A 27,539-nucleotide genomic window follows, 5' to 3' on the forward strand; every position below is an offset into this window, starting at 1 on the left:
TATATATACCGCTATGTATGTGCTATGTAATATTTTATGCAGTTAATTCTATATAGTTTCCTTTTTTTGCAATATGGTTGTACATTTTATTTTTTGTAACTTTTTTGGGGAGTTTTAAATGATTTTTCATAGTGTGAAAGCAGTGTAGCTGTCAATCATAACCACTATTCTGTTCCATTAACAGCTCATGCAGACCTCAAACTGCAGATCCGCAAAATACAGATGCAGTCCGCATTTTTTTGTGTGGATCCATTGACTTCAGTGGGTCCGTGGTCCACATTTTGCAGACTTATTGTGGAAAGCGCATAGATGATCCATGTGCTTTCGAAATCCGTATGTCCGTTCCGTAAAAGGGTAGAACATGTCCTATACTTGGCCACAAAATGCAGACCCCGGACTCATTGAAGTCAGTGGGTCTGCAAAAAAAAATAGCAGATGCAACATGGACGGTATCCGCATTTTGTAGATCTCCATTTTGCCAACCACAATTGCAGGTCCACAATTCAGATATATAGGGTATATCTCAATGTGTGGAAGCCCTACAACAGGTGGTGGAGAGGAGCTGGGACTGGAGCAGCGGATGAGGATTGGGGAGGTGAGCATTATTAGTTTATACATTTTATTCATTCTGACCCTGTTTTTTTTTATTATTTCCCTGATATACCACTTTAAGTACTTACCTGCTCGCAGTACCTCCTGTAGATCACAATCAGGTGAATGCAAATTATTTGTGACTTTCGGGAGCTGCCAAACAATTGCAGATCAAACGTTTTCAGATTTGGATATTTTTTAAAAAGGTGTCATTTTGAAGTCTTTGTATCCCTCCTCCCTAAAGTTTTCTCTTAAAGGGGTTGGTCCAAAATAATAAAAAAAATCTAGAAGTAGCCATAAAATGGTTTAAAATAATAAACATGTCCTACTCCCCCTTTTCACCATCGCCGCTAAGGGCAGTGATTGGCTGCAGTGGTCTGTGCTGTATACAAGAATGTCACCGTAAACAGCAGCAGGAGAACCTGACCAGCACCACAGAGAACGGTGATGGAGAGGGTGCGAATAACCTTTTTTTTTTTAGACCATTTTAGGGCTTGTCCAAAAATTTTTATGATCTTGGATAACCCCTTTAGGGCTGGGTTCACATTAGCGCTATCAATGTCCATCATTCTGCTCTGTTATAGGAGCAGAACAACAAAAATAACCTAAATGGAAAAAAATCCAGCACAAAACTGAACCGAACAGTGCAGAACCAACACAACTGACTATAATGGTGTCTCTTCGCTTTCCGTTTTGGGATCTCGCTCTTTTAGTGAAAAAAAAAAAAAAGGTCCTGCATGGAGAATTTTTATTGGTCCGCTGATTTTGACAGTCTAGTGTTGAGCAAATCGAAGTGGACTTTGATCCGAATTTCAGGATTAAATTTGATTCATCGAGAAGCAGAATTTCCTTGTGCTTTGTGGTAACCAATCGATTTAACCTGAAATAGTGTAAAAAAAAAAAAACATACTTCATCCATTTGCAACGGGCTGGCTTCCACCATCTTGCTTGAAGATCTCGCACAAAATCCCGTAAGATGTCACCATGGGCCGCGCGAGATTTCGCACCAGATTTTCAATCAAGATGGTGGTGGCCGTCCCATCGCAAGCAAATGGATGAGGTAAGTATGATTTTTTTTATATTACACTGTCTTATCTCATTCATAGGTGATCGCAGCATCTGAGGGGTACAATGACGATGAGCGGCTACTTACAAACGACTACTTACAAACAAATGCGCTTTGTGACGAAGTAATTAATCAGAAAGCGTTTTTTTTGTTTTATTCGTCAAAGCAGCCGAATAGTTTTTTTTAATACTTCGCTCATCACTAGAAGTTCCCTAATGAAGCCGCCAACCCAGATAAGATGATACATGTGTAACAATTACACAAGGAAGCCAAATACCACCTGAATAAAACTCAATTTTATTGTGAAAATAGGTACAAACCCAACCACAAATACTGCCCCCTTGTGGCGAAGAACGGTAATAAGGCAACAGTTTGTACAAAGTCGTACAGTGGATATGGGCAGAATTTCAGCTTTAAATGTACAGTAAAAAAAAACAATAACAGTTTTCTATTAGTAATTCACAAATCATCAGCAGCAGCGATAGAAAGGCACAGGGATATGAGAAGGGGAAGCACTGTCAGCCCATGAGAGAACTGTACATATGGCTATCATCTCTGCTTTATACAATTTACAGTCAAAAGCCTAAAAAATATTTACATCTTCTTACTGAAAAATCTAACAACAGTTAAATATTCTCATAAAACACATAGTAACATCCTATAATTCAGTATATATATTTACATAGCTGTTTTTTCCCCCCAGAAAACAGCTCCACACCTGTCTATGGGCTGTGTCTGGTAGTGCAGGTCGGCTCCATTGATGCGAATAGGCTTGAGCTGCAATACCACATACATCCCGTAGCAGGGGTGGCGCTGTTTCTTGAAGAATGCAGCCATGCTTTTCTAAACATTTTCTGTACAACCCCTTTAATGGCCGCAAAGATTGAACGTTATACAGGGGGGACAATACAGTATGACTGGTGGGCCCGAGGCAAGTCGCTAACACTAACCGCAATCTTAAAATTCTTATTCGTGAAGAGTCTGCATGCAGTGTTAATAAACGGATTGTACAGGATTCAAAAATCATGGCTGCTTACTTCTAGAAATAGCACCACACCGGTGCACAGGTTGTGTCAGGTACTGCAGCTCAGCTCAACTGAAGTGGATGGCGCTAAGCTACAATAGCACACACAGTCCGTAGACAGGTGTGGCAGTATTTTCGAAATAACCCAGCAATGATTTTCTAATCCTGGACATAAATCCTTTAGGCTAGTTTTGCCCATGGGAGACTTTTATTAAGGCCTCATGCAAACAAACATATTTTCCATTACGCCCCATGACAGCACCTGTGAGAGATCCTCCCCCTTCCGGACAGGAACTTCCCAGATCTTTAAAAGGGTCCTCTGTACTCCACTGCTCAGTTTCTTCCTGTTTCCTGTCCGTAGGACAGGGGGATGGTTCTTTCCCAGGTCTATTAGGGGCCTGCAGGACCTCTAGGGTTAATTACCTTAGGCCTAGTGGAGCTACCTGACGGCGTAAGTCTCCACTAGGAGCTGCTGTAAAACCTGGTCATTCCCTCTTCATTATGCCATTGGGGGATCCCTGGTGGCCACCTCGTACCCTTCGGTCTGCGAAGTTCGGTGAAGAGGGGGGAGGAGTCGTCCTCTACTCGTGGTTAACGGCAGGCCTGTCCTGGGCGCACGGGAAGTAACACGTGCGTTTCACCTGAACAGGAAGGGCCAAGAAACATGGCGGGCGGTGCACGGCCTTTTTGAAGAGGGGACGCCAGCCAGCATGGAAGGAAGCAGCAGCAGGCTTTGACCAGACAGCCAGATCTTCCTCCCATACCCCTTAAACGCACGCAAAATGCAGGAAGGAGGGGAGATGCAACAGCGCACTGAAAGACAGGAGATACACTCCGAATCCTGCATGGTACTACTGGGGGGTAAGAGGGGTTATCCCTGCTATCTCCTTTTTAGGAGATTATTTTTTCCTTTTGGTAACTGATTATGGGCTATGTGTTAATGCAGGTTAAGAAGGCCCCAAGAAAAGCTACGCACAAGACTAAAGCCAGAGAATGTGGAATTTGCAAAAGAAAATTGAGCCCATCTTACCCCAAAGCTTGTTGTCAACCCTGTCCGGATAAATTGGTAGCGGAATAATCCCCATCCTTACTCTAGAATATTCAGGATTTAGTCAAAATGGAGGTTCGTTCCTCTGTGGAACAATTTAAAAAGTCACTTCCAGGCTCGTCGAAACATAGGAAAACTGATTCAGCGGAAGGAGCAATTACAAGCTCGGATTCTTCCTCTGAAAAGCTTGCGGGGAGGCCACTGTTCAAAGTGGAGGATACAGATTTATTACTAAAAGCAGTGAGGTCCACAATGGAGGTAGAGGAAGAGAAAGAGTCTAGATCCAGACAAGAAGTAATGTTTGAGAGTCTGAGATCAAGAAAAGCTAGAGTATTCCCCATTCAGGATTGCATTAAAGAACTAGTTAAACATGAATGGGACAAACTGTATAAAAAGTTCTTTATCCCTAGAGCTGTTAAAAGAAAATACCCATTTAATGATGAAGAAATTGCGGCCTGGCAGGATGTCCCTAGGGTAGACGCCCCGGTAGCAAAAGTGAATAAAAGATCAGCACTTCCATTTGAAGATCTTGTATCCCTTAAGGATCCAATGGATAAGAGAGGGGACACCTATCTAAGAAAAAATTGGGAGGCATCCACATCGTCTTTTAAGCCCAATATCGCAACGACTTCAGTGGCCAGATCGCTTAAAGTCTGGTTAGGAGAATTAGAATCACATATAGTGAATAAGACCCCCAAGAGAACAATTACTGGAGGGGATACCTACCATGCTAAAGGCAGTAGATTTTATTTCAGACGCCTTGGCGAATGCACTAAGGTTATGGGTTAGAGCAGCTGCATTATCTAACTCCGCCAGGAGATCCCTCTGGTTGAAGGGATGGAAGGGTGATGTGGCATCCAAATCTAATTTATGCGCCCTCCCTTGCCAGGGAAATTTCTTGTTCGGGTCAGCATTGGATGACATACTGGACAAGTAGTCAGATAGAAAAACTACCAACTTTTCCCAAACAAAGCAAGCCATTTTGGGTGGAGAGAAAAAAAGGGGCTTAGGGGACCAAGAGAAAGGTAGTGATTGGAGAAGTAGCAAATCAAAGGGTTTGTTGTTCAAATCCAAACCTCAAACCCCAAATGTGTCTCAGCAATGACGCCAAGCCTCAGGTTGGCGCTGATCTTTCTTTATTTTCTCAAGCCTGGCAAAATATCACAACAAGTGCCTGGATAAAAAAATATTATAAAAGGAAAATTACAGTCTGATTTCAAAAAGCTTCCACCAAAAAGATAAAAAATCGCTGCTAATCAAAACTCACCAAAGCAAACAGCATTGATAGAAGAAGTAAAAAACCTACTGACCAAGTCGGTACTAATACTGGTTCCCACGGAAGAAATAGGGAAAGGATTTTAGTCGACTCTCTTCCTTGTCCTCAAACCCAACGGGACTTATCGGACGATAATAAATCTAAAAGAGCTGAATCAGTATTTAACATACCGAAAATTTCCAATAGAATCAATATCCTCAACAGTTCTTCACCTATTCCCCAACTGTGTGATGGCCTCTATAGACATAAAAGACGCCTACTAACATGTACCCATACATCTTTCATCTCAGAAATTTCTCAGGGTGGCAGTACGGATGGGGAATCGATAGCTCATCTACAATTCAGAGCGCTCCCCTTTGGATTATCACAAGCGCCAAGAGTGTTCACGAAACTAATGGCAGAGGGGTTGGCACAAGTAAGGAGATCGGACATTATCATAATTCCTTATCTAGACAACCTCCTTATGGTAGGGCAGTCCCCAGACATTCTGGCGAGCCAAATTCAGATAGTGTTGGGGATTCTGACAAAACTAGGTTGGCTCATAAATTGGGACAAGTCATGTCTAACACCAGCTTACCGCTGCATTTTTCTAGGAATTCAACTAGATTTATTAGCCCAAAAATCCTTTCTTCCAGTAGAAAAGAGACTGGCATTACAACAGACGATGAGGGAATTCAGCAGAATATCCACGCTGAGAGAAGCTATGTCCATTTTAGGTCTAATGACTGCATGTATACCAGCGGTAAAATGGGCCCAGTTCAGGTACAGAATACTGCAGTCATACATCCTTTCGCATTGGGACGAGGGAATGTTATCCCTAGACTGCAAATATGTAATCCCCAGGTCAGTAAAGGATTTCCTTTTGTGGTGGATGAAGGAGCTGAACTTGATTCAAGGAGTAGAATGGGTGAAAGAAGATCCATTGATAATTACAACAGACGCCAGCCCCAAGGGGTGGGGGGCCCCCTCAGTTTTGGGGTTTTCCCAAGGTCAGTGGTCAAAATCTCAGAGTCTACAATCCCAAAACTCCAGGGAATTGAGGGCAGTACGGGCTGCCTTGAAGGAAGGTCTTCCCTTTCTGATAGACAGACATGTCAGAATTCTATCCGACAGCACGACAGTGGTGGGCCTATATCAACAGACAAGGGGGGACAAGATCTCCTCAGTAGTGTTGAGCGAACTTGTGTTTTAAGTTCGGCGTCTAAAGTTCGGGTTATCGAAGTATCCCGTTATGGATTCTGCTACCATGGACCATAACGGAATTTAGAATCCATAACGGGATGCTTCGATAACCTGAACTCAAACTTTAGACGCCGAACTTAAAACACAAGTTCGCTCTACACTACTCCTCAGCTACTGAATCTAGCGTCCTTAATTTTCTAATGGAGGGGAAGGTTCCATCTCTCTCAGCAGTACACCTGAAAGGCTCAGAGAACTGCGAATCAGACTTTCTGAGCAGACACAAATTCAGTCAAGGAAACTGGTGTCTAAACCAAGATGTCTGTTATCAGATAGAAGCTCTGTGGGGGTCCCCAACAATAGACCTTTTTGCATCCAGAGAAAACAGGAAATGCCAAAAAAAATAATTCTCAGTTTGTCAGATCAGTCCCTGGGGATGATGCCCTGTCTCAACATTGGGGCAGAGATCTGGTTTATGCTTTCCCCCCTCTCTGCCTATTACCCAGGGTAATTCAGAAGATCAGGAGGGAGGAGGCAACGGTGATCTTAATAGCTCCATTCTGGCCGAAAAGAGTATGGTTTGCCTGTTTAAGGAGGCTATCTCTTTCGGATCCCTGGATACTGCCAGAGATGGAGGACTTGCTGTATCAGGGCCCTCTACGTCATCCGGAAGTAAAGAAGTTACACTTAACGGCCCGGATTTTGAAAGAGAGAGTTCTTTAAGGCCAGGGGTCTGTCAGAACAAGTGGTAGAAACTCTACTAGCTAGTAGAAAGGAGGTTACCTCTAACATTTATTTGAGGGTTTGGAAGACCTTTGTTCAATTTGCTGGGTCAGGCCTAGATCTGGTTTCGCCACCAAATATTCTATTCATTTTAGATTTTCTACAGGAAGGTCTTAACAAAAAATTGAAACCTAGCACTCTAAAAGTCCAGATTTCTGCCTTCAGTGCGCTATTTGACTTCAGGTTGGCTACCCATCCCTGGATTAAGAGGTTTATTAAAGCGCCATCCAGGTTATTCCCTTCTGTTAAGGTCAAGACAGCTCCCTGGGATCTTAATATAGTACTTTCTAGGTTAACAAAAAGTCCATTTGAGCCCATAGATTCTATTTCCTTGAGAATGCTGTCATACAAGACTGCATTTCTGATGGCTGTTACATCTGCTAGATGAGTGGGGGAGCTTTCCGCCTTATCCGCCTCTCCACCTTATACCTTGGTACTGGAAGATAGGATAGTGTTTAAACCAGACCCTGCTTTTCTGCCAAAGGTTGTCTCGGATTTTCATAGATCCCAGGAAATTGTTCTCCCCTCTTTTTGTCAAAATCCCAAAAGTGAAGACGAGGAGACATTTCATACACTTGATGTGAGGAGATGTGTCTGTAGATACTTAGAGTCAACAATAGGAAAGCCTCTCAACTTTTCGTTCCGTTCTAGGGTGCTACAGAGGGTTAAAAGTTACAAGTCGCACTTTAGCCAGATGGATTATGAAGACAATAGGCTTAGCTTATTCTCTGGCAGGTCTCCAGGTTCCTACTGGCTTCTCGGCCCATTCAACGAGCGCAGTGGCATCATCTTGGGCAGAGAAGGGGTGTGCCACCATTGACCAAATTTGTAGAGCTATGACCTGGAACTCTCAGACCACGTTTTACAAACATTACAGATTGCACTTCTTGTCTGCTCAGGAACTGTCCTTTGGGAGAAAGTCCCACCCTAAAATTATCTAGTCTAATCTCTCACAGGTGCTGTCATGGGGCGTAATGGAAATACATTGATTACTCTTACCGGTAATCTGTTTTCCATGAGCCCATGACAGCACCTACATTATTCCCCTCTCCCCCAAAAATAAAATAAAAATTACACATATATTTAGTTTCATAGAAGTTATCTTAAAGAGGAGATATGCTGAATGGCATATATTTAAGATATTTATGTATGAGGTGTTAAGTTTCACTGTATATAGGGGTTTTGAAGGTCCTAGGAATCTTGTCACAAACTGAGCAGTGGAGTACAGAGGACCCTTTTAAAGATCTGGGAAGTTCCTGTTTCCTGTCCGGAAGAGCGAGGATCTCTCACAGGTGTTGCCATGGGATCATGGAAAACGGATTACCGGTAAGAGTAATCAATGTATTTTTGTCCACGTCCGATCTGCATTTTTTGCAGATCGGATGCGGACCCATTCAATGGGGCCGCAAAAGATGCGGATCGCACACAGTGTATGTCTGTTCTCTGTATGTCTGTTCTGTCCGCGTTACAAAAAAAGGATAGAATTGTTCTATTATAGGTCGTATAAGTTGAAAAAGTGGAACGCACATGGACGGTATCTCTGTTTTGCAGATCCACAATTTGAGGACCGCAAAACAGGCTACGGTCCGGTGCATGAGCCCTAAGACAGGTGTTTTGTAAGCCAGTCTTAACTTGTGTCAGATGCACCACAATTATGAAGAGGCGCATTCTCCCTAATAACTGGGGGCATATTGGGCCATCTGTGCACCAAAACTGAAATCTACAGCAGCAAGGGGAGTTTTTATTTTTATTTTTTATTATTGTAAATTTTATACAGGTCGTTTTTCAGAAGTTTTTCCCTTAGGTGTCTGCGTGTATAAAATTGACAATAAAAAAGCCATAAAAAATATGGTAACACCAGGTGAAGCAGAGATCTGATTGGCTACGGTGGCGGTTGCCCCATTTTCTCTCTGCGCTACTTAAGGCCTAGTATATACATTTTCTTTCATCCTGGTGTACGCTCGAGGCCCCATGTGAGGAAGGTTGCACTTTAGAAAAACTTTTTAAGAGACCAGTCTGATAATAAAAAAATAAAACATTTTAAAAACACATTAATTAAAATAGAATCCCGTTTCAAACACTCATTTAGTACATCACGACATCCACCCTAAACAAAACAAAGAACGAGGACACCATCTTGTTTCTAAGGATGGTTAAACAAAAGTCAGGGATCTGGGAGGAGCCCAAAGCGAAACTTAGAATGACTTACGTACCGTAATGGGGGAGAAGCTGCCGATAGTATCCAATCGGATCACAGGTTGAGAACTGCAATCTGGGGGGTTACCACGGGCAACATCACCACCATTCCTGGGCACAGCTCTTCTGGTATATCATCGAAGATGTCCTTATCTGAATAACGGGGTCCAGCAGCTAACTGCTTGGGTTCATATTGCTGGTAGCCCCCCATTAGTAGGGGGAGACAAACAAGGGGCTCCAACCCAATGGATAGCCGTAGTGTCCTTCATTTAAAATGGACATCCCTATGATCCTCCAGTACTACAGCTCCCATCATCACATTGGGTTTGGTGGATGGAGAGTATTCGGTATAGTAGTCATGTACAGTCAGCTTCTAGAAGAATCTTCCTTATATGTAAACATGTCGTTCCCTTTGGTTCCTGCCTGTAATATTTTTCATCGTTCATTGACGTTATAGCCCCATGACACTTCCCTCCTATGCTCTGGGTTTTTCCAGACGACTTGTCATAGGGACGCTGTAAGAATCCAGATAGTCATTTACACCAATCTCCACATCTTCAATGGCAGCTTTGTGTGGATAATCACAGGGACGGTGTGGATTTGGATCCACGCAATGTCCCTATGAAAAACCAGCAGAGAAGACTTCTCATGAGAACACTATTGATTTTTCATATTTTTATCCCAAAATAACCATGGAGATCGCAGGCTTGTGTATTTACCAGAATAAATGAACCTTGTTGGGGTCTGAATAGGTAACTGCTACACTGCACAACGGTCTGACCACAAAATGGTGGCCACCATGGTCACGGTTTTGCCTGAGCAATGAATGTAAACAGCCTTAGAGGGGTATTCCTATCTCAGGCATTGATATATCTCTAGGATATGCCATCAATATCAGACAGGTGCAGGTCCTACCTCTGTGACCCGCTTCTAGCTCTCATAGCTGTGAATAGAGAGGTGGCTGTGCATGTGCGGTGCGCTCTCCTTTCACTGCAATGGGACTTCTGGAAATAGCCGAGCAAGCTCACTCCGGTATTTTCAGAATTCCCATAGTAGTGAATAGAGAGCAAGCTATGGATGGGCTCTCCTTCACTTTGGGGTCCCATTCCTAGAGGTGGGACCCGCTTCTGTCTGACACTGATGGCATATTCTAGCGATGTGTCATTAATGTCTGAGATGCGCCAAGCCCTTTAACAACGGCAAACAAATTCGAATTCAGTAAAGCTTCACATCGTACTTTGTGTTACAGCGAGTTGGTGGCTCCAGGGCATATAATGCTCAGCCAACAAAATGAACCCCCAACTATAACTGAAATGGATGCAAGGATCCATGTTGGTGGCTACAAGTCCCCATCCTGCAGTAGATCCACATCCTCATCATCCAAGATCAGATCGGGGTGCATGACCTCTGTCTCCTTTAGGACATCTTCTAAATCCTGGGCCACATCGTCATCAAACTCTTCTTTCAAGCTTTTAATCAGGCTGAAGGGATCAAACGGCATGATATTGTCCGTGGGCAAAGTAGTCCTTACTATAGTCCTTGCAATGGTGTCGGCCATTTCCGCTGCCACCGCCGCCTTCTGTGCCTTCTGCCTCTGCTGCTCCTCCTGCTGCCTGTGAGTCTTCATGTGCGCGTTACGACTCTTGATCTTGTAGAAGACCCTAGGACCACAGATGGTAGGTATAGTTATACACAGGTTGTATTGCCTGCGCCTGTCAGTATGCATCTACACCAGAGGAGTAACTTGATGCCTCTGGGCCCTACAGCAAAAGGGCCCCCAAATATTACGTATCATTTTATAACACTGGTCTCCTCATACATGCCCCCTTAGATTGATCGCAACCGATGTATCCAGGGCTGGACTGCGACTAAAATGCTTTTCTGTTTGGTCCCGGCTGTACTCCTTATAGTTATGTCCCTGGATATCTTATAATAAATTATTAGCCTAAAACTATAACATACAATCATCTGAGTACGTGAGTAACAAGGGAGGGCTTGCAACTGAGGAATGTTTCTTTAATCAGAACGTACAAGGAATAATTTCTCTGTCTGGGACCATTTATGTTACAGCCATGCACTGTACGGAGTATCTGATACGATGCACTTTCCTGCGACTTGGGGGGAACGATTGGGAAGATGTGGGTAGTAAATGAAAAATAAAACAAGTGAGCAGGGAGCAACAGCGAGCACTGGTGTTTCGGATTGTGGAATACCAGGCCTAAACAGTGACACCTACAGGCCACATTAGAGAACACCTCTCTGTAAGGGCTCTTTCACACGAGCGGATGCCGTGCGGGTAATCTGCTGCGCGAAAGAGTACAAAGCCCCGTTCTGGACAGCAGAGACACGGAGCATTACCATGATTGATAATGCTCTGTGCCTCTCTGTGACCTTTTTACTACAAAATCACAGCGAGATAAAATTGTCACCGTGATTTTGTAGTAAAAAGATCACAGAGAGGCACGGAGCGTTATCAATCATGTTAATGCTCTGTGTCTCTGCTATCTGGAACGGGGCTTGGCACTCTTTCACGCAGCGGATTCCACGCACGGGATCCGCTCCTGTGAAAGAGCCCTAAGGGTTCGGCTACACAGCGGCAAGTGTTGTGCGACAAAAAGGGTACAGCTAGACGGCAACACTTGTTGCGCAACTTCTCGTCGCAGAACAGTCGCACAACTTTTTTTGTAATGATAGTCAATGGCGTCGCAATGTGACATGCTGCAACAGTCGCAAAAAAATCCAACTTGGATCGATTTTTTTACAACTCGCGTCATAGCAAGCATGTCACATTGCGACAACATTGACTATCATTACAATAAATGTCACGAGACTTTTCAGTGTCTCCGTGTAGCCGGACCCTAAGACTGGATTCACCTGCTGTGTATGTTTTCTCTGCGTTTTTTTTTAATATTTTTTTTTAGGTGGCGCTATAGAGATATTTTATTGAATAACTCGTGACTGTAATAAAAATTTTTATTGCACACAATTCCAAAAGTATTTACCCCTAGGTGCTGGTTTAAAAACTGCTGAATATTTTTTTTTGGGACTCTGCGTTTTTAGTTGTCAAAAATACTACAGATGTTATTTTAAAGTCTATAGCAAACTAATGAAAAGCCTGCATGCACAGCATTTTTGTAGAAATTTTTTCAAAACTCAGTATGCTCTGGGAATGGATTTTTTTCTCCGTCTCCCCCCCCCTCCCGCACCTATATAGGACCCAAAAAAATGCACGTAAAAAATGCCACCAAAAAACTTAACTCAAGGAGGCCTAACATAGCTAACATCTGGATTCACAGTTAGGCTACTTTCACACTTGCGTTGTTCTTTTCCGGCATAGAGTTCCGTCACAGGGGCTCTATACCGGAAAAGAACTGATCAGGTATGTCCCCATGCATTCTGAATGGAGAGTAATCCGTTCAGTTTGCATCAGGATGTCTTCAGTTCAGTCGTTTTGACTGATCAGGCAAAAGAGAAAACCGTAGCATGCTACGGTTTTATCTCCGGCTAAAAAAACTGAAGACTTGCCTGAATGCCGGATCAGGCATTTTTTCCCATAGGAATGTATTAGTGCCGGATCCGGCATTCAGAATACCGGAATGCCGGATCCGTCCTTCCGGTATGCGCATGCGCAGACTGAAAAAAAGGTGAAAAAATAAATGCCGGATCCGTTTTTGCCGGATGACACCGGAAAGACGGATCCGGCATTTCAATGCATTTTTTCGACTGATCAGGCATTTTTAAGACTGATCAGGATCCTGATCAGTCTTACTAATGCCATCAGTTAGCATACATTTTGCCTGATCCGGCAGGCAGTTCCGGCGACGGAACTGCTTGCCGGATCTCTCTGCCGCAAGTGTGAAAGTAGCCTAAGTTACATAAATAGTAGTTTTCTTTAGTTTTTTTTTAGATTTGTGTTAAAAAAGAAAAAAAAAAAGAAAAAAAAAGTATTCAAAAAGTGAAATAAAACACCACAAAAATGCAGTTTGTAGTGTGTTTAACATTTTCCTATTGACTTGGCGTCTTTCAGACGAGCGTATTAATCCCGGGAAACACTCCCCTTGTGCGAGCGGTAAATCCCTGCCTGAACGCTGCACCTGTGAAGTAAACTCCCAGCAGTATAATGATTTATGATGTGATGAATTCCAGTCTCACCGCCGGTCTACTGAACTGTTATAACGTAATGCGGTGACTACAGTTTGGTAGATCGAAGGGGAGACTGACATTCACATCATCATAAATTATAATGTTGCACGGTCACTTCAAAAGGGGCAGTGTTCAGAGTGGGAAATACCATTCACAAGTGGAGAAGGCTTCCTGGAATGAATACGCTCGTCTGAAACTACTTTTACAGCGAATATCTGGCCGCAGCAATAAAAAAATAAATAAAGGAAACTCCCCCCCCATAAAAATAAATGGTTGTTTTTTTTTTAAACCACTCAAATTCAGGTTTTATTTATGTATGCCAAGAGTTGGAAAATTTGCCCCAAAACCCTGACAGAGGAAGGGTCAAAAAGTGTCCAAAAGGTGACCACCTAGAAATCAACATCATGGATACAGCCTTGACGCTGGCGCATAGCCGCTGCCATTTACTCTGGCGCCCTGACATGGCAAGAATGAGCTGCTACTTACTTGCCACAGAGTTTACATGGGAATACGGATGTAGCGTCGGTCTCCCCGCTGGTGGTGCTGTGCGCCGGGGAGCTCTTCACAGAACAGTATTCACTCTGAGCCCCTGATTTGGGTCTTCCTGTACTTGTAGCTGTAAACACCTTGGCGGGGGTAGCTGTTCCTCCGTGAATACGGGCATGGCCGTTCAGAGCCTGCCTGGAGCAGAATATCTGTAAACCAAAGGACAGGATATAATATGACAGGGAGAAAACTGCGCTCAGTGCAACATAGTATCATGAGAATCTTGTCAGGGTGGTAGCATGTCCCTGCGCTGTATGCCTGCCACTAATGACCGTGCACTTACAGCTCCGCAGTTTCCCATTTCACACACAAAGTTGGCGGCTGGAGGGCCAGGGTGTGCAGGTACAGAATGGTCGATCACTGCTGGATGTAGTAGTTCTGCAGTTTTCTGCACTGGTTGATGGGCTGAATCGTTCTTCTTGGGTTCATCGCCATCCTCCTCATCCACGTCATCCACACTGGTCTAAACAAAAGAAATGATCTTTGTCAGTGCAATACATGTGATAAACTGAGGCCTAATCACTAGTCTTGTGTGCAGAGGGAGTTACATAGCGGGATTATCCAGGAATACCATCCTGGCCGCTCTGACATCAGGCATGGTGAGGCCCCACTGCATCCTGGGAGGTACAGTTACCAAAGCAAATGTCAGATACCTAGCGAGCGTAGCATGCAAGGGTCCTGTTCTAATTAATACTAACTGGGCATCAGACGATTGCCCTGGCCTGCAGTGGTAGATCGGGGGAAAGACTATGCCTGGATAATACCCTTTAGGGCTCGTTCCCATGGCAGAAGTTGTGTGTGGATTTCTGCACCAAAATCCACACGGAAAACCGACCCCCGTTGTTTTCAATGGGAATCTGCTCTGCCAACCATACGACGCGGGATCATTTCTGAGCAGATTTCCAAAGAAAGGACATGGACCTTTATGGGGTGGTTTCTGCAGAGAGGTTGTTCACTTGCAGATTAGCGCCACTGAATGAGGAGGATCCACAAAATTGTGGCAGAAATCCATGGGTCGCTCATGGATTCTGTGGTAGATTTTTCTGATGGAAAAATCCAGTGTGACTATAACCTCGATGGGACAGAAGAGAAAACCCCACCAATGTTTGATGGCGGAGTTGATGTTGTAATGTACGGTTGGGCTTCATGTTACATATTTGGAAATAGCCCTGTTCACATTTTGGGGGATGTTTATCACTGCAAGATGCATGGATAGTTTGCGGCAAATTGATCAAAATGTCATAGGTGGCTTTAATTGTCACTATTGTCCCCAAAAAACTTTTTGATTGATAGGGGTCCAGGTACTGAGACCACTAATGATCGCTGGAATGAAGGGGCAGAAGTGCGTAACTAAGGAGCTTATATGGACTTGATCAGCCTTGGGCTACATTCACACATTGAAAAATCGCTGTCATGCGGTCATTCTTAGAACCAATTGAGGTAAATAGGGCTATTCACATGACAGGTTTTTTTTAAGTGCACCTGTCAGCCGTTAAAAATGGGTACACCAGTAAAAAAATAAATAAATAAAATAGCCTTTTAGGGGTTAAAATAAAAATGCCTCTGCCCGTGCAAGTGGATACGTTTTTTTTAACCCCTAAAAGGCCATTTATTCACTAGTGTACCCATTTTTAAGGGCTATTAGATGGGTGCACTCCTGTCTAATGGCCGTAATGAAGTATTAAAAAAATCCTGCACATTATTAATGCTGGGGGCCACTCGGGGGAGGGAACCTTATTACCGCCGTCAAAAAAAAACTGACAAAAAACAGATGCAAAAATGACAGAAAAACTGACAGTGACTGTAGTGTGAATGTAGCTTTAGGCTAGGTCTACACGACGACATTTTGTCGCGCGACAGTTTTTATAATGATAGTCTATGTATGGTGTCGCATGCTGCGACTGCGATGCAACAGTCGCAAAAAATCCATTCGAGATGCACTGTAGTTGTGCCCTATCTGTTGCGCAACTTATTGTCGCGCGACACATGTCGTCGTGTAGACCTAGCCTTAGATGTAATGGAAGTGATGCAGCCAGAACCACAGGGCACAAAACACATGCATTTTTACTGCTTGCTGATGTGGTCTCATCACTTTAATGCGTTTTACCTGTGTCCGCTGCCTAACCGCGGCACTTGGAGGTAAAATCTGAGGTTTCAGATCACTCAAACAGCAAAAACTGCACTACAGGGGCTACAAACAAAGCCGGGTGCACAGAGCCTGTACCTCATGGAGGCCGTGTGGACTGGACTATATAGAGATGAATGGTTTCCATGAGCTTCTGTACAGGCGTTAGGCCCCTTCGTTCCAGCAGGCAGTGGGGTCTTAGAACCACAACTCCCATCCAGATATCCCACCATATTCATGTGAGCCCCCTCCTCAATATGAAATATCACATCCCGGGCCGTCCTAGGACAATACCCTCACCGTATCATCCTCATGCAGTTCAATGAGACGTGACCTCTTCCTGCGGCCCATGTGCAGGATCTTCTTCCAGGTGTAATAATATTCTACGCACTGCGACACCGTCTTTGTCTTTATCTAGAAAAAACAACGGCAACGCGGCTTCGTTAAGATCCTCTTGTTTTATCTGTCCATGCATGGAGGTCACACAGGCTCACCAGTACGTGCTATAATTATAAAGGTCTGCTAATAAATCACAGAAATGTAATAAAATGTATATCTCCAGAAGGCCAGTTTCACACCAGAGTTTACAGATGCAGCAGGGTGTTCCTGTCGGATCCTTCACTGCCATAATGGCGTCTGGCCCCATATCTATAATGGGATCCGGCGAAGATCTAGCCAAAACCCAGCAAATATGCCGAGAATCGGCTGGGCAAAACGGTTTGTGTCTGGCTGATTCCTGCCGGCAGTGTGAAACAGGGCTGACGGGTGTGCAAATGCTCATACAAAACCAGTCGCATAAGAATAATTCGGATAGCCAGGACCGCATGGTAGTAAAAGCCCCAAGCATATCCACCGGCCCCTCCTAAGGAAGTTGCCATAGATGTTGACAATACACGTGGGGTTCGTGGTCATTTATACTTATTTTGGGTAGAGTTAGGGTGGCCCTATTCACTTTATGACTATGCTGCTAATTATATTTAGTGTTATGAGTCATTTCCGGATACGGAGTATATCATTTTCTGTGCGGCCAGAAGTAGCAGCATAATGCCGTCATCCGAGGTTCGTGTGTACTCCCTTTCCTTAAAGGGCATCTGTCAGCAGTTCTGTACCTATGACACTGGCTGACCTGTTACATGTGCGATTGGCCGCTGAAGGCATCTGTGTTGGTCCCATGTTTATATGTGCCCGCATTGCTGAGAAATGAATACTGATGTTTTATTATATGCAAATGAGCCTCTAGGAGCAACGGGGGCGTTACCATTACACCTAGAGGCTCCACCCTCTCTGCAACTGCTGCACCCTCTGCACTTTGACAGGGCCAGAGATTGAAAACATGATCACACCTCGCCCTGTCAGCTGCAGGCTCGGCAGCTGGAGAGAAAGCGGAGCCTTTAGGTGTAATGGAAACGCCCCCGTTGCTCCTAGAGCCTCATTTGCATATAATAAAACATCATTTTTCTCAGCAATGCGGGCACATATGAACATGGGACCAACACAGATGCCTTCAGCTGCCAAGTGCACATGTAACAGGTCAACCAGTGTCATAGGTACAAATCTACTGATAGAGGCCCTTTAAACAGTGCTCCTTGTAGATGCCACAAGTCCCGTCTTGTGAGGTCAGCCATGGAGCAGTCTGCTATAGACAAGCTATAACGTTTCCATCAGTTGCTGCTGTCTGTCCTACATGACATCAGAACATTTGTTCTTGGCTTGTGTTGGGAGGAAATGAGACTGATGGCCATCTCTGCCCCGGGGCTGAACCCAACACTTATCACAGCACTTTCTCCTTGTGACGGTCGGGCGAGGAGCTTTGGTATCTAATGTCCTATCATCGTTGTGCACTCTGCACATACCGCCCACCGTTTATTTCTATTCTACAGTATACAGCAACCATTTTAGGTTTTAAATTATGATTTAAGAATAATAATACATTTCTGACATGAAATGTTCATGAAACTGTATATAAGACCCCCGTGTAGTCACTGTTCAGCTGGTACCCATTTTAGGATTTTATTCCCCCCCCCCCCCACCCCCACCCCACTCTGGATTATCAGTATTTCTGGCCGATCATATATCATGTGCTGCATTAAAGGGGTTGTCATAAAAAAAAAAAAAAACTACAGGAATGGTCTTAAAATAATAAAAGAACGTATATTCACCTACCTTCTTATCCCCCTGGACCGGCTTTGTTTGTTTGTCTGCAGCAATGTCGCGCCCATATACCTCTCCATAACACTGCAGCCAATCACTGGCCTCATTGGTCTTGTGCCGTGTACTGCTGAGGCCAGTGATTGGCTGCAGCAGTGTTTGGGATGTCATTGCTGCAGCCAATGAGATGACGTCATGGATGCAGCATCGGGTAGGATCGGAGGCAGGTGCAATTGATTATTTTATGACTATTTCTGCCTGTCAGAAGTTTTTTTTTTTTTTTTTTTTTTTATCTCAAACAACCCCTTTCATGGATTTTTACCATATTCTCTACTGTCCATATGACAACAGGAGGAATTTACCATCTTCTGGACATGGAATAAATCCTTATTGCAGGTGTTTATTGCTTTGTTAAAACTCTTCTTCTCGTTGGTGGTCCAGTAATCGGATCCTGGAAAAAGGAATATAAATAGAGTTTCAGTTGGAGGCTGAAAAAACGGTAGGTACATCCCTCTACCACCCGATGGCTTTGGGGGAAGGGGGATTGGTTGGTGTCAGATTGGAAAACATGCACATGGGTTTTTTGACTTGACAGGTGAAACATATTAAATAATGTGTTTTAACCAAACAGTCTAAAAACACCTTAACGGCCTTGTCTGCAGGCATGCTGGGAGTTGTAGTTAGCAGTAGCTGGAGAGCCACAGATCAGAGGCTACTCCTGCATCCTCTCTCTGCTTTGGTAATGGAGATATCTGGCAGCTACACACCCTCCTCCCTCCATAGACGGAATGTGTTCTTCTGAGCCAACCATAAATATTAGGGTCCATTCACACGACCATAAGCTGTCCGTGCTCATACTGCAGACCGCAAACGGCGGTTCAGCAATATATACGGGCACCAGCCCTGTACGCTCCATATCCTGGATGCGGACCCATTCATTAAATGGGTCCGCAATATACGGAGCAGTGTGGAGTGGAAGCATTATGCAGCACTTCCGTGGGATTTCACTCCGTGCCTCCGCACTGCAAAAAAAATGGTCTATTTTTTAGCAGTGCGGAATGAATCGTGTGGATCGCAAACCCATTCAAATGAATGGTTCCGCATCCACAAACGGGGGCCACAATGCCGGTGCCCATGCATAGTCACAGGGCGCACATGTTTGTGTGCATGAGCCCTTAATGGGAGAAGGTGGTGTGAAAAACAGCAGCCGGATAACTTTTGTTAGTTATTTTATGTCTATGGCCGGCTGACATAGGTGGTAGGCACTATTTTTTTTCTATCCAACAGCCCTAAAGTTGAAAACATGCATGGATACATCTTGCATCCAGAGCATTTTTGGTTAAATACACAGTATATACAGTCAAGTCCCATTATTCTGACCCCCTCCTACTCTCAACATCAGCAGTGTTTAGCTCATGAAGGAAGTCACATATGCTGAGCTGGCTCGGTGGGTATATAAGGTGTGCTGAGCTGGCTCGGTGGGTATATAAGGTGTGCTGAGCTAGCTCGGTGGGTATATAAGGTGTGCTGAGCTAGCTCGGTGAGTATATAAGGTGTGCTGAGCTGGCGGTGAGTATATAAGGTGTGCTGAGCTGGCGGTGAGTATATAAGGTGTGCTGAGCTGGCTCGGTGAGTATATAAGGTGTGCTGAGCTGGCTCGGTGAGTATATAAAATGTGCTGAGCTGGCTCGGTGGGTATATAAGGTGTGCTGAGCTGGCTCGGTGAGTATATAAGGTGTGCTGAGATGGCCCGGTGAGTATATAAGGTGTGCTGAGATGGCCCGGTGAGTATATAAGGTGTGCTGAGCTGTCTCGTGAGTATATAAGGTGTGCTGAGCTGGCTCGGTGAGTATATAAGGTGTGCTAAGATGGCTCGGTGGTTATATAAGGTGTGCTAAGATGGCTCGGTGGTTATATAAGGTGTGCTGAGATGGCTCGGTGGGTATATAAGGTGTGCTGAGCTAGCTCGGTGAGTATATAAAGGTGTGCTGAGCTGGCGGTGAGTATATAAGGTGTGCTGAGCTGGCTCGGTGAGTATATAAGGTGTGCTGAGCTGGCTCGGTGAGTATATAAGGTGTGCTGAGCTGGCTCGGTGAGTATATAAGGTGTGCTGAGCTGGCTCGGTGAGTATATAAGGTGTGCTGAGCTGGCTCGGTGAGTATATAAGGTGTGCTGAGCTAGCTCGGTGAGTATATAAGGTGTGCTGAGCTGGCTGGGTGGGTATATAAGGTGTGCTGAGCTAGCTCGGTGAGTATATAAGGTGTGCTGAGCTAGCTCGGTGAGTATATAAGGTGTGCTGAGCTAGCTCGGTGGGTATATACCATGTGCTGAGCTGGCTGGGTGGGTATATAAGGTGTGCTGAGCTGGCTCGGTGGGTATATAAGGTGTGCTGAGCTGGCTCGGTGGGTATATAAGGTGTGCTGAGCTAGCTCGGTGAGTATATAAGGTGTGCGATAGGTTGTCTGCACACATATCCTACTGTAATGGGTAATAGGGGATATTTATCAGAGTTGCAAAAAGGGATGATAATTGGCTTTCGGGCCAAGGGTGGCCGTATTTCGGACACTGAGCAGTGTGAACAGTTCACATGCTTCTGAAGTGAAAGTGTATGGGGAGTGGACAAATTGCACCATTGTGAATAAGCGACATGAAAACTTCAGAGCACCATGTGCCACTGATGTGAGAGGTGAACGTCGGCTACGAAGGTGCATGAGGGTGAACCAACCAGCTACAGTAAAAGCAGCTTACCGCCAGAATGAACCAGGGGGCACCAGACGTGTGTCTAATACAACAATTCAGGGAACCCAACTGCATATGGGGCTCCAGAGGAGACATTGCACCTCTGCTAACGAAGCTGCATCAGCGGAAAAGCTTCAATTTACATGTCTGTGTCCGAACTGGACCTCAACTGATTGGTAAAGGGTTGTCTTCTCCGATGAGTGACATTTTCTACTTCATCAGGACGTTGGCATGTCAGGTGAGAAACATCAGAGAACAGACACCCTGCAGCCATTGCTGGAAGAACACAAGCTGGTGGTGACGGATAGGATTTTCCAGCAAGACAATAAGACATGTCATACGGCTAGAAATGTCCGGCATTGGTCGGAAGAGCATGACCAAGACTTTAAGTCTGGGGAATTAGGGGCCAGGGTAGTACCTGAACAGAATTAAGCATCCGTGGGACCACCTCGATGGTCGTGTTCGCTCTATGGATCCCCCTCCAGCAGCTGTGGGATGCAGTCAGCATGGCTCCAGATACCTGGGACAACCTACCAGGACCTTACGGAGTCAGTCCCAGCCCGTCTAGCCGCTGTCTGTGCTACACACAGCGGTTACTCTGGATATTAGCTGGTGGTCAGAATAATGGGACTCGGCCATGTAGTACATAAACTCTAGTACTTCATATGACATCTGCAAAACCTTCACCAGTCTCTAGGCACTGGAAACCATAAACAAGTTGCTGATGATGGATCTATTATTTTTATTGTATGCGTCTGTTTAGTACTTTCAGCATATAATGTTTCCATATTGTGAACGGGCTGTGGGTCTGATAGCCAGCACTTCAACACATTAATAACGCCTGTTATTAACAGTAACATGACCAATGTAATAAATACTGTACATTCAATATTCATAGTCATCAAATACTGCGTTAATGACCTTGACTTGGATGTAATGTACAACCTATGGTTAAAAAAATAAAATAAAATCCATAATATAATTTGTTGGTAGCAGTGGCCTGCTTGTTGGTGGTTTCCATATTTGTAGATACCAAAGAGAATAAAGAATGAAAGCACATTTTTGCAGAGTCTGGAATGGCATTGTTTCCTTCTGTGTTCTTCCATCCAATATAGTGTATGGTAAAGCACTAATGACTATCTCCATCGAGATAGTCTTCTGTTACCTCCTTTGTGCAATGGATCTACTGTCGCACAGATAATGAGAGGTTTTATTGTGGAGGGTCGTATCACGCAGGATCAGTAAGACCTGGTCACGAGGTGATAAGTAAGTAATAAGTAGATTGTGCTCCTCGGTGTCAGTGTGCGGTCAGGGTGAGGCTCTGCACATAGTCGGAGCTGGTTTCGCTCTAGCATTGTTCTTCATGTCATTTTGACATACAGTACAGACCAAAAGTTTGGACACACCTTCTCATTCAAAGAGTTTTCTTTATTTTCATGACTATGAAGGCATCAAAACTATGAATTAACACATGTGGAATTATATACATAACAAACAAGTGTGAAACAACTGAAAATATGTCATATTCTAGGTTCTTCAAAGTAGCCACGTTTTGCTTTGATTACTGCTTTGCACACTCTTGGCATTCTCTTGATGAGCTTCAAGAGGTAGTCCCCTGAAATGGTCTTCCAACAGTCTTGAAGAAGTTCCCAGAGATGCTTAGCACTTGTTGGCCCTTTTGCCTTCACTCTGCGGTCCAGCTCACCCCAAACCATCTCGATTGGGTTCAGGTCCGGTGACTGTGGAGGCCAGGTCATCTGGCGCAGCACCCCATCACTCTCCTTAATGGTCAAATAGCCCTTACTTTCAAAGTTTTCCCAATTTTTCGGCTGACTGCCTGACCTTAATTTCTTAAAGTAATGATGGCCACTCGTTTTTCTTTACTTGGTTGCTTTTTTCTTTACTTAGAATTTGTATTATGGCAAGAAAAAAGCAGCTAACAGTCTATTCAGTAGGACTATCAGCTATGTATCCACCTGACTTCTCCTCAACGCCACTGATGGTCCCAACCCCATTTCTAAGGCAAGAAATCCTACTTATTAAACCTGACAGGGCACACCTGTGAAGTGAAAACCATTTCAGGGGACTACCTCTTGAAGCTCATCAAGAGAATGCCAAGAGTGTGCAAAGCAGTAATCAAAGCAAAAGGTGGCTACTTTGAAGAACCTAGAATATGACATATTTTCAGTTGTTTCACACATGTTTGTTATGTATATAATTCCACATGTGTTAATTCATAGTTTTGATGCCTTCAGTGTGAATCTACAATATTCATAGTCCTGAAAATAAAGAAAACTCTTTGAATGAGAAGGTGTGTCCAAACTTTTGGTCTGTACTGTATATTTGGTAAATTATGCATACTAACTCATTTTTATGGAGGAGAGGAAACTGATGCCAAAATGCAGGATGCACTTTCAGTCCAGATCCAAAAAATGCAATGTGTTGCTTTGTTGGGTTTTGTAATAACTAAACCTGCTTCAAAAGCTGATGTGAACTGATATAACTGTCTGTAGTATAGAAAAACATAGCTGCAGCTTTGTGTCCGGTCATAGAAACTAAAATAAAATAAACGGATCCGGTACTGAAAACAATAAAAGTCAGTGGTGACAGATCCATTTTTTTAACAGCCTAAAAAAACGGATTAGTCACCCATTGACTTTCAATGTACTTAGCGATTGATCCATTTTGATTTCACACAACCGCATCCTAACGGAAAGGATAAATCCTGATGTGCAAGATCAAAACTGATCCGTTTAATTCCGGTATTGAGATCCGCTGCTGGATCTCAAAACCGGATTTAAAAAAGCAAGCGTTAAAGTAGCCTTACTTACTCCTCGTAGCCTCCATCCCCTCTGGTCCTGCGCACTGGATGATGTTCGTCCATATTCTGGTCTCCAGCTTGTTTTCTTCACGTGCGCTGCTTCAGCATCACTGCTGAAACCAGTCATTGACTGCAGCAGCGCAGGCGACAATGTATCTCAGAAAAAAAACAAGCTGGAGACCAGAACATGGATTAGCGGGAGCCAGTGCTCAGGACTGGAACGACAGAGAGCAGGTAAGTATGAATCTTTCAATAGGTGATGCAGGCTACAGGGCGCAAGTATGAAAAATCTGGCCTATTAATTAAATCAGGATTTTATTTTACACAAATATTTATTCAATTTTTGTTTTACATTTTCCACATCACTATATTTAGAACAAAATATCTCAAATCATGCAGTTATCGCACTGGCCACTAGTCCTAAAAATAAGTTGAGACTTCCGGTTCTTTATAGGTAACTTTTCAGTAGCCATCGCATTATCATTACAGGCAGAATTACAATGACAGATATCACCTCTGTATAGATAACACAGGATCCACTGTGATATCACAGCTTATTTCCTCTCTCCTGACCTCTGCACAGGTCACAGAGCACGCCTAGAAAACTCTACCATAGAAGTCAATGAGGTCCGTCCTCTCTATTGTGTCGACGGCCCATGTGGCTGCGCTCAAAGAACAGGATAGGAAGTCTTGACGTGTTTTAAGCCTAGTGGCCAGTGTGAGAATTGCATGATTTTAGGATTATTTTTTAAATACAGATAATGACATGGAAAATTTTAAAAAATTGTCACCAAAAATTCTAAATAAAATGTTTAACATAAAAACTTGATTTAAACAATAGGTCATTTTCATGTCCCCTTTAAAGGTACACTACCATGAAGGTACTTGCATCCATACTCCGTGATGAGAATGTTTACCAGCATATTTTTGTCTGTTCAGTTCTGACGACTTTGTGAAAATAAATTTAGGTGTTGGGCGTCTCAGGCTCTGCTTCAGTTCAAAACTTTAATATGATTTATGTACCATAATTATTATTATTATTATTATTTTTTTAAATAAAATGTTACATTTGGATGCAAAATTGCATGAAGGAGCTGATTAGTGTAAAATATTGTGTGATATTGACACAAGGTGGCAGGTTTCAGAAAATACAGTATGATGATGTTATAAAACTTTTAGCCTTTATTTCAGGTACTATTTCTATACTGAATGTCATTAAAGGGCTTCTGTCACCCCACTAAAGTGATATTTTTTTTTTTGGGCTAGTTAAATTACTTATATTGCGATATATGAAAATATAATGGTCTTACTTACTTTGATCCAGCAGTTTCTTCCAAAAACGAAGTTTTATAATATGTAAATTCGGTCTCTACCAGCAAGTAGGGCGTCTACTTGCTGGTAGCTGCTGCAGAAAACCGCCTCCCTCGTCGTGTTGATTGACAGGGTCAGCCGGGATCTCCTCCTCCGGCCAGCCCTGTCGGCATTTCAAAAATCGCGCGCCTGTGTTCATGACATCACCGAAATAGAAGACGTCATCGGCGCAGGCGCACTGAGGGAGTTCTGAGGAGACGAACCTCCTCATCTCAGAGCGCCTGCGCCGAATGAACACAGGCGCGCGATTTTTTAAATGCCGACAGGGCTGGCCGGAGGAGGAGATCCCGGCTGGCCCTGTCAATCAACACGACGAGGGGGGCGGTTTTCTGCAGCAGCTACCAGCAAGTAGACGCCCTACTTGCTGGTAGAGACCTAATTTACATATTATAAAACTTCGTTTTTGGAAGAAACTGCTGGATCAAAGTAAGTAACACAATTATATTTTCATATATCGCAATATAACTAATTTAACTAGCCCAAAAAAAAAAAATCACTTTAGTGGGGTGACAGAAGCCCTTTAAAGGGCATCGTCAGCAGATTTGTTTCATAGGTAACAAATCTGCTGACAGATGGACTTTAATTGTTAAAAATGTGTCCATAAATTCCTGAAGCTCACGGAACGATCCATACAAAAGAGTTATGTTTAGTGCAGGGGCTGGAGGGGGTGGAGCATGACTCATGGATTCTCTTTTTAATCTTTTATGCTTCGCCCCCTCAAAAATAACACCGTGTACCATTTATGCTTGGAGAATTCCTTTAAGAACACCCAGTGTGTCCTGGAAACACTGCTGTTTAGTGCAATACATAATGTATATATATAAAAAGCAAACACTATGCCTGAGCAGCAGCACAACACTAATATAAATGATCTTACTGTACAGGGAGACTTGGCGAGATCATTATCTGGCAGCTACGACTTGCACATAGAAGGCTTGATTGTGGCTTTCTATCACTATTATATCAGACAGCCAGTGCCATTCTGACTGACCTCAAACGTATGACTAAACAATCACATTTCAACCACGCGGCTGCCACCGAACACCACAAGTAACCTTCAAAGTCAGCATCACCAGAGGAAGATCACGTAAGAACCACAGAAAAGCAGAAGGTAAGTAAATGGGTTTTTAGATAGTCCTGGCAAACCAGTGACGCACCCTCATTCCTGAATCTTCCACACTTGGGTTTCATAAATTTGTGTGGTTTCGGGAAACTGTATGCAAAGCACCCAGGAAATGCCTACAATGCCAACTCTGGGGTAAATACTGTATGTAAAAACACCCACCGATCTTTACAAATGCTTGCATTCAAGGACTGTTGGCAACTATGAAATCAATCCCACATACTTAAAGGGGTTCTCCGGGAATTAAGAAAATGAAAATACTTAAATATTACTTTATTATAAATGTATTCCCAAATACCTTTCATTAGTTATAATGGCTCGTTTTGGCTGAGCAGCAATCATTAGGAGATATAAAATGGCTGCCGTCCTATTAGTGCACACAAAACCTGTCCTGATCACACAGCAGGACAAGTTACTTCACAACACTGAGCTAAAGAGCTGCCTCATCCTCCTCTCTGCTCTACTTGTCATTGATTATGGTCCTGAATACAGATGATAAGAACTTCAGCTGAATCTCTGTAGGAATTGAGTTAACGAGGAGACATGAAGTACAGAAAGGACGGACAGGACAGACTGCGGTAATGGAGACTGCATACAAGAGCTGCAGCTCATCAGCCACATCCCCACCTCCTCATGAACTCCATTCTTACAGAGATCCAGCTGAAGATCTTATTATCTGTATTCAGGATCATAATCCCTGACTAGCAGAGCAGAGAGGAGGATGAGGCAGCTCTTTAGCTCAGTGTTGTGAAATTACCAGTCCTACTGTGCGATTAGGACAGGTTTTGTGTGTACTAATAGGACGGCAGCCATTTTATTTCTACTAATGATAGCTCCTTAGACAAGACGAACTAATGAATGGAATGTGGGAATATATTTCTATTAAAGTAACATTTAAGTATTTTCAGTAATTTTATTTTCCTAGTTCCCGAAGAACCCCTTTAAAGGGGTCGTCTTGTGAAACATATTCTACATTAGATCTGAATACTTTTGTAATTGCATGCAATTCAAATTTTAGTATAGCCACTGAGTTATGTATTTATAAACATGTACTTGCATAGCGCCATCTGCTGCTAATTTCTCTGTCCACCTCAGTAGCATAAGCTAAGGAGGTCGCACATGCTCAATCCCATCCTTCAAATGCCACCTGCTTTATCTAATGTTAGAAGCTGTGACAAGGAGACAGCTACAGAAGAAAGGACAAGCCCCCTGAGCTGTGATAGGTAGAGAGCTGCAGCGGAAAGGACATGGCCCCTGAGAAAGGACACATCCCTGAGCTGAGATAGAGAGAGATGCTGCAGAAATGACATTCCCTCTGAGAAAAGATACACCTCTTGAGCTGTGATAGGGAAAAAGCTTC

At 43.7% G+C, this 27,539-nt stretch overlaps 1 protein-coding gene across 2 annotated transcripts in view; it reads right to left on the reverse strand.

Annotated features, from left to right (window-relative positions):
* Positions 1-8,730: 8,730 nt before the first annotated feature.
* Positions 8,731-27,539, reverse strand: part of TRERF1 (transcriptional regulating factor 1) — a 150,977-nt gene continuing 132,168 nt past the window's right edge. For both annotated transcript variants that reach the window (XM_040430362.1, XM_040430363.1), the window contains exons 13-17: positions 18,488-18,576; positions 16,278-16,391; positions 14,136-14,315; positions 13,793-14,001; positions 8,731-10,824 (exon numbers count right to left, since the gene is read on the reverse strand). In XM_040430362.1, coding sequence (XP_040286296.1) covers positions 10,503-10,824; positions 13,793-14,001; positions 14,136-14,315; positions 16,278-16,391; positions 18,488-18,576 — 914 coding nt within the window. In that variant the 3' untranslated portion in view covers positions 8,731-10,502. The remainder of the gene's footprint in view (positions 10,825-13,792; positions 14,002-14,135; positions 14,316-16,277; positions 16,392-18,487; positions 18,577-27,539) is intronic.

Source organism: Bufo bufo, chromosome 4 (assembly GCF_905171765.1).
Source record: "Bufo bufo chromosome 4, aBufBuf1.1, whole genome shotgun sequence".
Classification (NCBI taxonomy): domain Eukaryota; kingdom Metazoa; phylum Chordata; class Amphibia; order Anura; family Bufonidae; genus Bufo; species Bufo bufo.